The sequence below is a fragment of the Bos javanicus genome, chromosome 5 (genome assembly GCF_032452875.1).
Source record: "Bos javanicus breed banteng chromosome 5, ARS-OSU_banteng_1.0, whole genome shotgun sequence".
NCBI classification, from domain to species: domain Eukaryota; kingdom Metazoa; phylum Chordata; class Mammalia; order Artiodactyla; family Bovidae; genus Bos; species Bos javanicus.
Window position 1 is genome coordinate 92,226,929 of NC_083872.1, and position 17,431 is coordinate 92,244,359.

The 17,431-nt window shown below is 39.3% G+C and overlaps 1 protein-coding gene across 4 annotated transcripts in view; it reads right to left on the reverse strand.

The window, feature by feature from the left end:
- Positions 1 to 17,431, reverse strand: part of PIK3C2G (phosphatidylinositol-4-phosphate 3-kinase catalytic subunit type 2 gamma) — a 669,174-nt gene that overhangs the window by 321,066 nt on the left and 330,677 nt on the right. For all 4 annotated transcript variants that reach the window (XM_061417725.1, XM_061417726.1, XM_061417724.1 and 1 more), the window contains 2 exons: positions 9,923 to 10,037; positions 191 to 321 (listed from right to left, as the gene is read on the reverse strand). In XM_061417725.1, the coding sequence (XP_061273709.1) occupies positions 191 to 321; positions 9,923 to 10,037 (246 nt within the window). The remainder of the gene's footprint in view (positions 1 to 190; positions 322 to 9,922; positions 10,038 to 17,431) is intronic.

The following is a 17,431-nucleotide window of genomic DNA, read 5'->3' on the forward strand; positions in this document are numbered from 1 at the left end:
TTTAAAAAACCCCACAATTACTAACTTAGCTCCTAAGTATTAGTGGATCATCCAACAGATGTGATCGTAGGAAATGAGAGGATTTATGTGGGAAGGAAGGTTCACTCTTAACAGAAATGAGTGCTTCTAGAATGACTGCTGGTATCATGAAATGCAGGCAAAATCGTCTCCTAAGAACTGGGTCACTTACAGTATGGGAGTCTGTTTCTGTGACAGTCTGGCAATATGTTTTAAACATTCTTTTGGTGGTTCTTCAAGATCACTTCCATTCTCTTCAGAATCAAGTTTCATATACTCCCACTCAGTAGCTGGAAAATCAATCTGAAATAACAAAAAGATGGTTTGCCATGTATCAAATGCCTGAAAAATGCATCATTAATTTAATGATCTCTATCTTAGATTTATAGAAAATAAAGCAAAGGGCAGCAAAATATCCTATGTTTCCTGTGATGTTTATTATTTAACAATAATTTTAGAAGAATCATTAGGGTTTGGACTTGGTGTTTAAATATACATGATATTTGGTAAATCCTCAATTATTTATATAAATGGTATATAAATTTGTAGTCTGTAACTTTATCTGAGAAAAAACAAGAAAATAATATTTATTAACTTTTCATAAAGTTAAATGCTACATTTTTATGTAATGCTGAAATAATACCTTTTCTGTATTTCATTATTAAATGTCTATAATTAAATGATGAAAATTATAGATTGTAATCACACTTTTTTCATGTAATCACTTGAGAAAATAAAAAGAGTAACTTTATGTTGGTCTCTACTACTTAACGGAGAAGGCAGTGGCACCCCACTCCAGTACTCTTGCCTGGAAAATCCCATGGATGGAGGAGCCTGGAAGGCTGCAGACCATGGGATCGCTGAGGGTTGGACATGACTGAGCGACTTCACTTTTACTTTTCACTTTCATGCATTAGAGAAGGAAATGGCAACCCACTCCAGTGTTCTTGCCTAGAGAATCCCAGGGACAGGGGAGCCTGGTGGGCTGCCACCTATGGGGTCGCACAGAACTGGACACAACTGAAGTGACTTAGCAGCAGCTACTACTTAAAATCTGTAAGTCTGTGAACCACTTTGTAGACATGACAGTGAACTCTTCTCTGGTAAAGATCTGTTTTGCAAGTATAAAACCAAACAATATTCTTGCTGTGGCTCTATAGTTCAGTTTTATAGACAAGGCTAGAATGCAGACCTTCTTTTTTCCTGGCTTAACATGCCTCCCAGTAGACCACATTTAAGTGATACCCTGATTCTAGTAAATAACATTTGTCATTGTTGTTATTTAGTTGCTCAGGCATGTCTGATTCTTTTGTGACCCCATGAACTATAGCCCACTAGGCTTCTCTGTTCATGGGATTTCCTGGGTAAGAATACTGGAGTAGGTTGCTGTTTTCTTCTGCAGGGGATATTCCTGACCAGGGATCAAATCCACATCTCTGGCACTGGCAGGCAGATTCTTTACCACTGAGCCACCAGGGAAGCCCAGTAAATAAAACGGTAGTTATAAAAAGTACAGTTTCCAAGTATGTAAATGAGATAAATATTTTCAGCCCCATATTATGCTTGGGAGGTTTCCCTGGTGGCTCAAATGGTAAAAGAATTTGCCTTCACTGTGGGAGACCCAAGTTCGATCCCTGGGTCAGAAGACCCCTTTGCCTGGAGAATTCCATGGACAGAGAAGCTTGGCAGAATACAGTCCATGGGGTCATAGAGTTGGACATGACTAAGTGACTTTCACTTTTCATAGTACTTAAGAGTATCACTTTTTTTTTTCACTTTCATATCAGAAAATCTAAATAATTTATTTTTCTCTGCTGATCTATGTTAGATTGTGATCTCAGAGAAAATGGAATAAAATTATAAGGTAGACTGTGAGTTACAGTTTGAAATACAGTTTAATCTACTTGGGTTCTTATTTGAAAAGTCTTAGGAATTTTATTCTTTAATCTTTAAAATTTGTTGCAATATTTGTTTTTGGTATAATTTTTGTTATATCATTCATTATTTCAACACACCAAAGAAATATTATAGTAAATTTTGCCTCTTGACAGAAAGATTAATTTTGCCTCGAAAAGAAGTGCCTCTGGTATTAGTAGGTTACCCTTTACTCTTAATATATCCAGATATTTTAAACATAGAAAACAAAAATACTAGAAATAGTATTTAATGAGCTTATTCAACTTTATGTTGGTCCTAAGTAAAGGGCAGGGTAGATGAGGAAACTAAAGCCAGTGGATGAGAACTTAGAAGTATCCTTATACAAAATCCATAATAAATTCCATGATATATTTCAATTATGAAATTTTTTTTCATTTCTGATACATGAATGAGGTCCTATACAAACTGCATATCTTCATATTTTATAAAGTTAAACAGTTACCGATTCTTCAGTTGCTGACAGAATATATTAGGGCTTTCCCCAGTTGCCTCTTCTAATTTTTCACAAAAGATACTTTCCCAAAATATGTGTTAATGTACAACATTTTCCCAAGAATTCTTTTGAGTTCTATGCATTATGGAGGAGGAGAAAGGCAAACATTAACAATTAAAATAGGGTTGAATATATACAAAGCCCCCCAAGCTATGCTTCAAGTTAATAACGGCAAACATGTGACACTTCTGTGGTCACGACGCACTGAACTTGGCCTTAGTCTTATTTTTTTTTTCTTTTCTTTAATAGAGTGCTACAGGAGCTCTCTACTAATGTGTTCACTTAATGTGCCATGGCACCTACTGTTCCATTCTTGCCTCAAAGAGTTAAGGATGGACTACTGACTTCAAGCAAAAAAAAAAAAAAAAAATGAGGCTTTCTTCCAGGGTACAGGAAAATATTCAGATCCAATCAGGCACACTTATAATTCACACTTCCTTATACACTGAATATTGCATTCTTGTGTTCCATTTATCTGCTCTGCTTTTACTCTCTCCTTCATCCTTCTCCATTTGCACTTGGCCACTACGGTTCCTACTATGGCTTCATGTTTTGGAATTCCTTGAAGGGGCTGCTGTGAATGTTCCTGGTGTTCATGTTCACAGAACTATGCCAATAAGATGTTCATGGACTTGCTCAGGCCCCATGATTCTACCACCTTGTTCAAAGGAATGAACCTGGGCTGTAGGTGTAGTTTGGACATAAGGCATATGCATATTGGACCATAAGTTCTATGCAGTTCAAGGGAAGGAATGATGTCTACCAACTAGATGGCAATTGCTGTGAGTCTGTGGAAGGAGTTGTAAAAGAGGGGGTGAAGAAAAAGGAAGCTATGCTACACTCGGACAAAAATGTACTGTGTTCTAAGAGTCATGTACCAATAATACTACTGTTGCCTCACCCTAACATCACTGATAATGAAGGATAAATAGGTAATGAAATGTTAGGTAAAGTAAAATACCTTGTATGAATGAGTAGGTAAGAACTATGGTTTAAAAAAGTTCTCAAGAAAGAAATACAATGTTGTAAATGTGTTGACAAAAATCTTCTTGGTTATTATGTGAACACAGAGGTAGGACACTCCAACACTTCTTAGAGTGAAAAGAGGGAAGCGGGTAAGAGAGAAATTCATGGAAGAGGGTTCCATGGATCCTAAAAGGTGAAAAACAATGACAGAAACTAAGCCAAGAGTGGGTAACAGACAGTTAAGGGAAGATGGTAGACACATTGCAGGCAGTGAACAGAATTCATAAATGTACAAAAGGTCAAAGCAGGACAGTGCCCGTCAGAGACTACAACTTTTGAAGCTGCTGGAGCTTGACATCAGGGAGTGGCAAGGGAAACAATGGGAGGAGGCTGTGCTTCAGAACTTGCCTGTAATTCTCTAGGCAGTGCTGAGTTACTGAAGAGTTTAAGAAGGAGAGCGCTGGGTTCAGATTCATGTTTTAGAAGGATCATGCTTGTGGATTTTGGATTAGAGAATAACAACTAGGGCAGACACAGGGGGGACTTGTAAGGACAGGCTTGAGGAACATAGGAGAGAAGAGTTGACAGGATCTATGGTGGACAGAATATGAGTACTGAGAGAGAGACAAGACAAGTGCAACAACTAGCTGTATGTGAATGCATGAACAGTCATAAATAATTCAGGGAGTGAAAGCAATTCTCAGAGGATGGTGAGCTCAATTTGGGATGTGTTGTTTTGGAAGCTGTCTACAGAATACCTCTTGATGAGGGTGAAATAGGAGAGTGAAAAAGCTGCCTTGCAAGTCAACATTAAAAAAAAAAACTAATGGCACCTGGTCCTATCACCTCATGGAAAATATAAGGGGAAAAAGTGGAAGCAGTGACAGATTTTATTTTCTTGGGCTCCAAAATAACTGTGGACAGTGACTGCAGCCATGAAATTAAAAGATGCTTGTTCCCTGGAAGAAAAGCTATGACCAACCTAGACAGTGTATTAAAAAGCAGAGAAATCACTTTGCTGACGAAGGTCTATCTAGTTAAAGCTATCATTTTTCCAGGAGTCATGTATGGATATGAGAGGTGGACTATAAAGAAGGCTGAGTGCCAAAGAACTGATGCTTTTGAACTGTGATGCTGGAGAAGACTCTTGAGAGTCCCTTGGACTGCAAGGAGATCCAATCAGTCCATCCTAAAGGAAATCAGTCTTGAATATTCTTTGGAAGGACTGATGCTGAAGCTGAAATGCCAATACTTTGGCCATCTGATATGAAGAACTGACTCACTGGAAAAGATCCTGATGCTGGGAAAGATTGAAGGCAGGAAGACAAGGGGGTGGCAGAGAGTGAGATGGTTAAATGGCATCATTGACTCAATGGACATGAATCTGAACAAACTTTGGGAGATAGAGAAGGACAGAGAAGCCTGGAGTGCTGCAGTCCATGGGACCGCAAAGAGTCAGACATAACTGAGTGACTAACACTTTCTTTTCCTGTGGTGTAAAAGAGTGTGAACTAAAGATACACACTTAGGCATGAACCTGAAAGATACTGTAAATCAAACCTTAGGAACAAATGAGACTCAGCAATTCCATTGCTTGGTATACAGCCCAGATAAATGAAAACATAGGTTCACACACAAACTTGTACATGAATGTTCAGAGCAGCTATGTTCTTCATAGCCAAAAGGAAACAATCTAAATGCATATCAACTATGGATTTAGAGTGGTATATCTCTATACCACTCTAAATCACTCATGCATATGAGTGGTATATCTATACTGTGGGTGGGGCTTCCCTGATGGCTCAGTAGGTTAAGAATCTGCCTGCAATGCAGGAGACACAGGAGATGTTGGTTCGATCCCTGAGTCAAGCAGCAACTTACTCCACTGTTCTTGCCTGGGAAATCCCATTGACAGAGAAGCCTGGTGGGTTATAGTTCAAAGGGTAGCAAAGAGTCAGAGGCGACTGAGTGACTAAGCACGTTTCTACATTGTAATACTATTCAACAATAAAAAAATAAGTGAATACTGATATATGATACAACGTGGATGAATTTTGAAACATTATGCTAAAGGAAAGAATCCAGCCACAACAGAACACATACTATATGATTCCATTTACGTGAAATGTACAGAGTAGGTGACTCTGTAGAGACAGAAAGTATGTTAGTAGTTGCTTAGATTTGGGGACTGGAAAGCAATAGCTAAAAAGTATGAGATTTCTTCATAAAAATGAAAATGCTCTAAAGCTGGCGTTGGTTGAGATTAGTTGTACGTATCTGTGAAAATACTAGAAAACATTGAATTGTATACTTTAAATGGGAGGATTGTATGGTATGTGACATATGTCTCAATAAAGCTTTAGAGAAATTCTCTCAAGGAGAATATACATACTGAGAATAGCAACGGGCAGCAGACAGAACCTGTGGGAACTGTCAACAGAGGGGACAAGCAAAAGTAAAGGAGTGGGAGAAGAAAACAGAAAAAGGATAACCATAGGGAATGTAAAGAGAAACCTAAGAGAGCAATATCAGCAAAGTCAGAGAAGAGTGTTCTGTAGTGGGGAAGTTGCTGTTGAGTCACTAAGTCCTGTTGGTCTTCTTTGTGACCCCACGGACTATAGCCAGCCAGGCTCCTCTGTCCATGGGGATTCTCCAGGCAGGAATACTGCAGTGGGTTGCCACTTCCTCCTCCAGACCCAGGGATGGAACCCACATCTCCTGCATCTCCTGCAGTGGCAGGCAAATTGTTCACCACTGAACTCCTTCAGAAAGCCGGTAATAGGGAAGAGATAGTGCCAAAAACTGCACAGAGAGGACTAGAATGAAGAGGTATGAAAACCAGTACTGGGTTTGGCAACTAGAAATTAGGAGGTTATCTGACAGCAGTGTGGTGAGGACAAATAAACCAGAATATAGTGTATTTAGAATGAATGGTGGGGGGAGACTTCTCTGTCAGTCCAGTGGTTAAGACCTTGCCTTCCAATCAGGGAGTGTGGGTTCAATCCCTGGTTGGGGAACAAAGATCCAACCTACTTTGTGGACAAAAGAACATAACATGAAACAAGCAATATCGTAACAAATTCAATAAAGACTTTTAAAATTGTTCACATGAAAAAACAAAGAAAAACCTTAAAAAAATTGAATGAATGGGAAACTAAGTAGAGAAATACAAACTAGAACAAGAGCAACATTAACTAAAACAACTCTGCTCTTAGTGAGTAAATTATGAGTCACTAGAAGAGTCGGACAGGACTGAGCGACTTCACTTTCACTTTTCACTTTCCTGCATTGGAGAAGGAAATGGCAACCCACTCCAGTGTTCTTGCCTGGAGAATCCCAGGAACGGGGGAGCCTGGTGGGCTGCCGTCTATGGGGTCGCACAGAGCTGGACATGACTGAAACGACATAACAGCAACAGCAGCATACTGGACTGTATACAGGGAGAGGGAAGAAGTTGAGGGAGACACATGTTGATCGGATCATATAATACTTTGTCTCCATGTCTGAATTCATATCTGTGCGTGCATGCTAAGTTGCTTCAGTCATGTCTGACTCTGCAACCCTATGTGGCCTGTAGCCCTCCAGGCTTCTCTATCTGTGAGATTCTCCAGGCAAGAACACTGGAGTGGGTTGCCACATCCTCCTCCAGGGAATCTTCCTGAGCCAGAGAATGAACCTGCGTCACCTACATCTCCTGCATTGGCAGGAGAAATCCTTACTACTAGTGCCACTTGGGACGCTCAGAACTCAGATCTACTTCACTCTATTCACCGCTTCCAGTCTGCAGTATAGTGTGAAAAAAAGAAGGCTGACTGGAAGGAATTAAGTTCTGTAACATATTATAACCTGCATCATACCATAATTGTCATCTTTTAATAACATAGACAATCAGCAAAGCACAGACCAGAAAGAAGTTGAACAGGCATAGTACAATCCTCTCACTGTATGGAGGTGGAAAGTGACTTGTTCAGTCATAACGTTTATTGTTAAAGAGCTAAGGCTAGACTTTGAATCTCCTGACTCTGAGCCTCATGTCTTTCCCTGTGACTCACACTGACTCCTTAACAGAAACACTGGTTGCAGAGCTTGCTTTTAATTTCCTCACCATCTCATAATCCTTAGGTTGAAAATTCTGCTCTAAATTTAGCTGTGTGTAATTAGAATGAGACTAGTTATTAAGGCTTTTAACTTTATTACCTTAATACCTCTGACTTTATTTTGTATATTTCATCATCAATTGAAAAAATTCTGAGATGTTTCCATCTATGTCTATACCATGTGAAATTATTTTGCAAGAGCAGATAATTGAACATTTTTTCATCCTGTTGGATGATTTCCATATCTTTTCTCCTTTTCTTGTAAGATAAATTTTGTCACAGGGGCTTCCCAGATGGCTAAGAGGTTAAAAAAAAAATCTACCTGCCAATGAAGGAGACACAAGTTTGATCCCTGGGTCAGGAAGAACCCCTGGAGAAGGAAACAGCAAGCCACTCCAGTATTCTTGCCTGGGAAATCCCATGGACAGAGGAGCCTGGCAGGCTACAGTTCATGCGGTCCCAAACAGTTGACTTAGTGACTGAACACGAGCATGAGGTAATTCTGTCCTGGCTGTAGGTCTCTACATGGAAATCTATGCTGCTGAATACTTGATACTGTTCTTCAGCTTACACTTCCAGGATGGGTGCTCCTAAAGCAGCTGATCCCCTCACTTGAGAGGAATCAAAGAAGGTCTCATCTGATAGTCTCCTTCACGTCTCCCGCCCTTCCTCACCCACTAAAGACCCTGATAATCATTAATTTATATCCATAAAGCTCTGGCAATGGGCAGACTTGGAAGATTTTTGTTAAGCTCAGGTGGTTTGGATCTGGCAAGAAAAAGTCTGCATTCATCTTCTTAAAGAAAGGTAGTTGTCCTGTTACTAGGAAACATCTGCTAATCACTACGTCATCATCTGTTGAGTGTCGAGGATGCTATGCCAAGATCCAGCCTAATCAATCACTTCTTTGGCGTGTTTGTGTGCTTTATTTTTGGACAACATCTGGCTTTTATTTTTTATTTTATATTGAGGTATATAGCCAATTAACAATGTTGTGATAGCTTCAGGTGGAGAGCAAAGGCACTCAGCCATACATATACATGTATTCATTTTCCCCCAAACTCCCCTCCCATCCAGGCTGCCACATAACATTGAGCAGAGTTCCCTGCACTACACAGTAGGGCCTTGTTGGTTATCCATTTTAAGCATAGAAGTGTGTGTGCATCCATCCCAAACTTCCTAACTATCCCATCCCCCATTTCCCACCCCAACCCCCACAGTCAGAAGTTCCTTCTCTGTGTGTCTCTCTTTTGTAACACTGATTTTTTATCACCCCATCCACGGATTAGAAGTGGATCTTCAGCTACTGTTTGGAGGGGGAAGTTCTTCCATCTTGCAAAGTGAAAGCCATGTTTTATTAGTGCTGCTTTTCTTTTCCATTTTTAATACTTACTTTTCATGTTGCTAAACTTTGTCCCTCATATCCTTTACCCCAAACCCGGAAATTCTACAAACCTAGAGACTCTACTAATTTCCTCCAGCATAGTGATTCTCACTTGAGGGCAGTTTTATCCCTAGAGACCATATGACAATATGTGGAAACATTTTTGGTTATCAGAACTGGGAACGTACTACTGGTACTTAGTGGGTAAATCCCAAAACACTGTTAAATAATCCTACAGTGCACAGGGCACCCTCCACAACAAAGACTCATCCCATCCAACATGTCAATAGTGAGAGGTTGAAAAATCCTGTGCTATGGCGCACGGCCCAGTGTTTCCCACGCAGATGCATAGTCTGTATTCCCTGCATTTGCATGTATGGGAGCGGTTAGGCTTCAGATATCTGATGAACCTGATCACTTACCAGCATGAAAAAAAAGTGAGGAAAATGAAAAAAAAAACAAAAATCCTCTGAGCAGAAAGGATGAAAGCCCAAAATCATTAATCACCTTTCATTCATGATTACAAATCACAGAAAGGAGAGAGCCTTCAAGGAAAAAGGAAGGATTTGGTTTGCTGTTTCTCCCCCTACTATTCAGCTTAATGGCTAGTTATTTAGGAAACACATAACAAAAGAGATTTTAAGGCAATATGACATAATGAAGAGGTAGGTGTGAATAAGGTACCAAGTTAATAATATATACTAATGACTGTTTTTAGACAATGGAAAGAAAAATGAATGTGTATAATGAGTAGAGTCCTGGCAACAGTCCATTCCTTTCCTTCCTGATTGTGTTGGATGGAGAATGGCTTGAAATTGCTATTATATAAACTGGGAGAAAACTGCTTTGAGAACACTTGAATGCAAAATAAAAGCAATAGAGGTTTTACAGATCCCAGCAGGCCGGAGAAAGAGAAGACTATTAAAATGTGTGATCCTGGAAGAAAATTGTTTCTGTAATTGACAACAAGCTATTTATCAAGTAATCCTTGCTGTGTGTACTTTAATCTCATAGCCTGACACTTACCTGCAGGGTCACTGGGGATGGCTGACTTACATCCCACACTCCTGGAGCAATCATTTCCATGGGAGGCTCACTTTGTAATGTCATGCTGAATAGTGCAGACCCGAGAATGGATCTGCTGCAAAAGACAACACATATGGACAGATAAAAGTCATTTCAAGAGGGAAGGTACTATCATTTATAAATTAAAAAAAAAAAAAAACCCACCACAATTAGCTATTTCAGTAGCTTCACTCAGTAGTTAAAAGAGAAATAGGATATTCCACAAGTCTAGATACTGATGAATGGTTCGTTTCTAATTATACCACATGCACGGTATACCTACATTATTTTCCACAAGAGAAAACTGTTTCCACAATGGTTTCTAACAGGTAGGATTTACTCTTAATTTCCAACAATGCTGATTACAAGATGGGACTAAGAATCTCAAGTTTATATTCTTGGAGTTATGACTGCCTTAAATTAATAAAGATGTTAATAACTCTTAATATTTTTTTGCTTCATAGGGTGACTAAATTCCTTGGGCATCTTTAAAGATATGAGCTCTAAATTTACAGAAAGAAAAGATTTAAATTAGCATATGATTTGCAGATCAAAGTAGTTGTGGGACTTCATGGAGGAAGTGGTTCTTTATGCATAAGTAGAAAGATTATTCATATTCTGAATATTTAAACCTATGTTGTAAATTACCATAGTAAATGAGAGTGAATACAGGAAAGACTTTAGACAGGAAGAATTCATGGATAGTTTTAACAGCTTCAATAACATCCAAATTCACAGAGGCTTATAGGAATTAAAAAACAAGCTATACCTGGCTTGTATATATGAATAAGATTATTGATTAAAATGTTCTACTGATCTGAAAACAGTCTTTGATTAACATAAAATTAAAACTGTAGAACTTAAAGTCAACAAGATTAAAGTTTATATAGAATTTTAATTCATTAAGCAAGTCTTTGGAAAATAATATAGAATTCTACCTTGCCATTTAATGGACAAATATGCAAAGTAAGAGGAAAAAAATCCAAATAAAATTTTCTAAACCCTTAGCTTCTTAGGCTTGGCTTCTTTAGCTTTCATATCAAAAGATACTATTAGAAAGTATACAAGGAAGTATAATTTTAAGCATTACTGTGCAGATATTTTTATATAACCCAAGAATATTGTTTTAGCAGGATGAATTTCGAGTCATTTTTATCCTTTTCTTCTATCCTCACCTCATCTGGAAGAACTTGAGTTTTTGTTTGTTTGTTTTTTGGCGTAACAATACCAGGGACCAGTATTAGCCAATACCAGCATTAGCAAAAGTACTGTCAAAGTGTTAGCTGCTCAGTCGCATCTGACTGTATGTGACCCCATGGATTGTAGCCCGCAAGGCTCCTCTGTCCATGGAATTCTCCAGGCATGGATAGCCATTCCTTTCTCCAGGGGATCTTCCTGACCCAAAGATGGAACCTGGGTCTCCAGAATTTCAGGCAGATTCTTTACTGTCTGAGTGACCAGGGAAGCCCACAGTATATTAGCAAGCTAGAAGTTTAACTTTTAGTTTAACTTTTAACTTTAACTTAATGGAGATAAAGATTTGAAACTTATTACTGTGATTTTCTCTTTTACCTTTCAGAGTATATAATCTTGCCCCAAATGGTCTGAAGCATCCATCTTCTTGGGGAAAGTTTTGGATTAGTTTCAGCCAGAATGCAAAAGAAGAGGGCTATAACTGAGCTTGGAGGGCTCAGATGTTAATGTCCTCCATAGTATTTACAGAAAATACGCTTATCCATGGTAGAGTAAACAGGAGTGTAGGAAGGTGGATGTGGCATACTGCAAGGAGAATGTGGCAAAAGAAAAAGCTACTACTTCCTGGCAATTTGAGTTGGTGGGAAGCAAGACAGAGAAAGAGGGGACAGTGCGATCATGGTATCCCAAGTTCCCCTCTTCTGCCCATAGGAAGGCAGATGGGGAGGAGTGTTAAGTAAGTGAGCACAGCCTAATGCTGAAGGTGGAGGGGGCTCCATTTTATGCTCTGTGCTTCAGATCTGAGAAGAAAATCATTTCTTGAGCTGATACTGTACAGACTTTGAAGAGTGACCTTTAACATGGGGCCACATGATATACAGGCCAAAGGAACTTGTGTTCAGCTTTATTGGGTTTTTGGTTTCTTTACAGAAGAGACAGAATCTAGACAGAGCTGAAGATGTCTGTGTGTGAGAATGTTTCTATAAAGGGAGTCAGGTGATGGGGACAAAGGGCTTCTACAATAAGGGCATCTGGTTAGACCATCTGAGCTGAGGTCAGCTTGGAGTCCTGTGTGGCTCTGTGGTGCCTGCGAGACCCCAGGACACCCTGGCAGTGTCAGTTAGCCCTAGCCAAGTTGGGAGAGTACCAATCACAGGCTACAATAGGTGGAACAACCAACCACCAGCTTAAAAATGCCTTTGATTTGGATATCGTACGTCACTAGGCCAAATAATCTGTTTCTTTTCTGATCCTTTGTATCCAGATTTCCCAGGTGATGCAGTGGTAAAGAATCCACCTGTCAATGCAGGAGATGAGGGTTCTATCCCTGGGTCGGGAAGATCCCCTGGAGAAAGAAATGGCAATCCACTTCAGTATTCTTGCCTGGAGAATCCCACAGACAGAGGAGCCTGGCAGACTATAGTCCTTGGGATAGCAAAAGAGTTAGACAAAACTCAGTGACTAAACAACAACTGTCCTCTTGAAGACTTAGGGTTCATGTTGATGTATGGCAAAACCAATACAATATTGTAAAGTAAAAAAAAAAAAATAATAAAACACTTAGGGTGTCAGGAAGCTGAGCAATTGAGCATTTTATCCAAAGGAGGCTGCATAATTCTAAAAGGACTTATTTAGATGATCAAATTGGCTAATTTGTCCACCTCCTTAGTTACAGTGCAGGAGTTCATGAGGAAAAGTGTGATATATTAATTGCACTTTTTCTTCACATCTAAGTTGTGTAGTGAGCTATATTTATGGCCCTATTATTTATACATCTTGGCCATATTTCACTCTGAAAATCTGAGTGATCTAAGCTGATTTCTACAAATAATGAAGAGACTCAAGAATAACCGTTGAGTTATCTGTCATTTGTCTCCTCAGATGGAGTCTGGATCAATACTCACCCTGGTTTTAACCCTGAGTTGTATGGGGCACAGTGAAGTAAGAACTCTTGATTCAAGAATATGTATGAAAGGATGTATCAAGGGATAGGGCATAGAGAGAATGAACTTCTAGTTGTCCAGTTAAGGTTAATATAATACATACTTTAAGACAATTCTGTGGGAAAGGATGTTTGACACCATTCTTTGGGTTCTCTGTTGGCAGGAAATCACCTAATTTGTATTCTGACAAGGGGCCTTTTTCAATATTGTAAGCGTGACTGAAGGACTACATTTCCATAGATGTTTGTGAATAGAAAATATGAGGATGAGAAAGATGATCAGTGGAATCAAGGGGTTTAAAGAATGCATCTTAGTGTTGGTGGTATGAGAAAAAAGGATGAAAATGGAAATTTTTTTTAAATTTAATTTATTTTTTTTAACTTTACAATATTGTGTTGGTTTTGCCATATATCAAAATGAATCCACCACAGGTGGAAATTTTTAACTTCCAAGTTGGTGGGATTCACCAGTAGGTTTTACATTACAATGCCATGCAAGTGTTTATGAAGTCAGTTAAAATTAAGCAAACAAAACAAAAACATGATGAAAGCAAAACATACCAGAAACAGTTTCGTAATCGTGGAAAGAGCACCAGATTTATACCAGGACATCTGTATCCTATCTTCATTAGCAAGCCTTAATTTGCTTAATTTCTTCGAGTTTCTGACACAGAATCAGTAGTTAGTTTTATATTTGTCTTCATGTGGCTTTGTGTTTGGGGGAGTAGACTTTAGAAAGGTGATGTTCTGTGCTGTTCTTAGTCACTCAATCATGTCTGAGTGACTGACTCTACTACCCCATGGACTGTAGCCCACCAGGCTCCTCTGTCCATGGGGATTCTCCAAGCAAGAATATTGGAGTGAGTTGCCATGCCCTCCCATATGGGATCTTCCCAACCCAGGAATTGAACTCAGGTCTCCTGCATTGCAGGGGGATTCTTTACCATCTGGGCCACCAGGGAAGCAGAAAGGTGTTGAGGAGATGGCAAATTGTTGTTCAGTTGTTAAGTTATGTCCGGCTCTTTGTTACCCCATGCACTGTGGCCTACCAGGTTCCTCTATCCATAGGATTTCCCAGGCAAGAGTACTGAAGTGGGTTGCCATTTCCACCTCCAGAGGATCTTCCTGAACCAGGGATCAAATCCTTGTCTCCTGCATCGGCAGGTGGATTCTTTACCACTGAGCCACCAGGGAAGCCCTGGCAAATAGATAGGAATCTAGAATTTCAGATGCCACCCTGCCTACCCCACCAACATGTATATGGACTGTTCACTGATCTTATATGTGGAGATTTGAATAATATGTCATTAGCAAAGGACTATGCTGATAAATAACATTTTTTTTAATGGCCAATTGTCTTTTATTATTAGAAACAAATCGCCAGTCCAGGTTCGATGCAGGATAAATAACATTTCTATCCTTAGTTCAGTTCAGTTCAGTTGCTCAGTTGTTTCTGACTCTGTGACCCCATGCACTGCAACACGCCAGGCTTCCATATCCACCACCTACTCCTGAAGCTTACTAAAACTCATGTTCATAGAGTCGGTGCTGCCATCCAACCATCTCGTCCTCTGTTGTCCCCTTCTTCTCCTGCCTTCAATCATTCCTGGCATCAGGGTTTTTTCCAATTAGCTAGTTCTTCGCATCAGGTGGCCAAAGTATTGGCATTTCAGCTTCAGCATCAGTCCTTCCAATGAATATTCAGAACTGAATTCCTTTAGGATGGACAGTTTGGATCTCCTTGCAGTCCAAGGGATTCTTCAGAGTCTTCTCCAATACCACAGTTCAAAAGCATCTATTCTTCAGTGCTCAGCTTTCTTTATAGCCCAACTCTCACATCCGTACATGACTACTGGAAAAACCATAGCTTTGACTAGACGGACCTGTGTTGGCAAAGTAATGTCTCTGCTTTTTAATATGCTGCCTAGGTTTGTCATAGCTTTCCTTCCAAGGAACAAGCATCTTTTAATTTCATGGCTGCAGTCACCATCTGCTGTGATTTTGGAGCCCCAATAATTAAAGTCTCACTATTTCCATTGTTTCCCCATCTATTTGCCATGAAGTGATGGGACCAGATGCCATGATCTTAGCTTTATGAATGTTGAGTTTTAAGCCAATTTTTCACTCTCCTCTTTCACCTTCATTAAGAGGCTCTTTGCCATATGGGTGGCTCTTTGCCATTATGGTTCTTGCCATAAAGTTGATGTCATCTGCATATCTGAGGTTATTGATATTTCTCCCGGCAATCTTGATTTCAACTTGGGCTTCATCCAACCCAGCTTTTCTCATGATGTACTCTGAATATATGTTAAATAAGCAGGGTGACAATATACACCCTTGATGTACTCCTTTCCCTATTTGGATCCAGTCTTTGTTCTGTGTCCAGTTTGAACTGTTGCTTATTGACCTGCATACAGATTTCTCAGGAGGCAGGTAAGATGGTCTGGTATTCCCATCTCTTGAATTTTCCACGGTTTGTTGTGATCTACACAGTCAAAGGCTTTGGCATAGTCAATAAAGCAGACATAGATGTTTTTTCTGGAACTCTCTTGCTTTTTTGATGATCCAACAGATGTTGGCAATTTGATCTCTGGTTCCTCTGCCTTTTTTAAATCCAGCTTGAACATCTGGAAGTTCTCCGTTCACGTACTGTTGAAGCCTGGCTTGGAGAATTTTAAGCATTATTTTGCTAGCGTGTGAGATGAGTGCAGCTGTGCAGTAGTTTGAGCATTCTTTGGCATTACCTTTCTTTGGGATTAGAATGAAAACTGACCTTTTCCAGTCCTGTGGCCACTGCTGAGTTTTCCAAATTAGCCTGCATATTGAGTGTAGCACTTTCACAGCATCATCTTTTAGGGTTTATAATAGCTCAACTGGAATTCTATCACCTCCACTAGCTTTGTTTGTAGTGATGCTTCCTAAGGCCCACTTTATTGGCATTCTAGGATGTCTGGCTCTAGGTGAGTGATCACACCATCATGGTTATCTGGGTCATGAAGATCTTTTTCATACAGTTCTTCTGTGTATTGTTGCCACCTCTTTTCAGTATCTTCTGTTTCTACTAGGTCCATACCATTTTTGCTCCTTTACCTGTTAGGTTCATCCCATTTCTATCCTTAAAGATGAATAAGGTCTGAGGACATAAAGTATAACATAAAGACTATAGTTGATAACATTGAATTCTATAATTGAAATTTTAAGAGTGTCAAACTTAAATGTTCTCACCCAAAAAAGTAAAAAAAGGTAAATATGTAAGGTGATGGCCTTGTTAATTAACAAGATAGCAGGACTCTTTTTACAATGTATATCAGGCATCCCAATGTCACTTTAAATATCGTACAATTTTATTTGTCAATTAGGCCTCGTAAAGCTGAAAAAACACTGTTACATGCTTACCATTAAGAAAATTAAAAAAAAAAAAAAGAAACTTAAAAAAAAAAAAAGAAACTTAAATTTCAATATTATACAAATTCCTATCCCGGGAAAAAGGAAATGAAAATCTGTAGCACCAGAACAGATGGGCTAGTTGACCCTCTCTGTCCCCCTGTTTCCTCAGAGAATTTAAAAAAAATGGTCAGAATAAATTAATTACTCCCATTTTAAGTACAGGAGTCTATGGTTTGACATTCTGGAACCAGCACTTTCAGAAGATCTGATCTTATAAAACTCTTTGAGACTCTGACTCTCATAGATCTAACAGGTTTCGTGGCCAGGAAGAGAAACAGGATCCCCTCCTGTGCTGGTGAGGTTTCCACAGCTCATTCATGAAGCAGGGTGTGGTATCTAATGGCAGGAAGGGAGGCGACTTGAAGTAGGAAGATGTGTGGAGAGAAGGCAACTCTCCATTCTGGTTCTTGTTCTATTCCCAGGTAGCCCAGTAACCTCTAGCCAGTCCCTTAACCTTCCTTCATCATAAAGGTCTTCATATATTAATAAGATATTTGAATTGAATCCTGAGAGTCTTTCTCCTACAGGATGGAAGAACGATAAGGCATTTTTATCTACAACTTGTTTTTATTATTTGATTTTAAGGGTATATCTGAAATGACAATACCTAGTGTGGTCAGGGTTGGCCACTCAGAGAACAATCTCAGGAATAAAATTGTATTATGATTTACTTAGGATTCTTTTTAAATTCTACAAAAGAGATTCTCATTTTCCTGGATTTTAACTCATCTCAGGAACTCTGGAAATACTGATGCCTGGGCTTCTCCACAGACCAATTAAATTAGAATCTTTGGGAGCACTTGGGTTTTGGGTTTAGTTTTAAATCTCCCCAGAAGATTCTATTGTTCAACCAGGGTTGAGCATCTCTGCATTGAAGGAGTTTACTG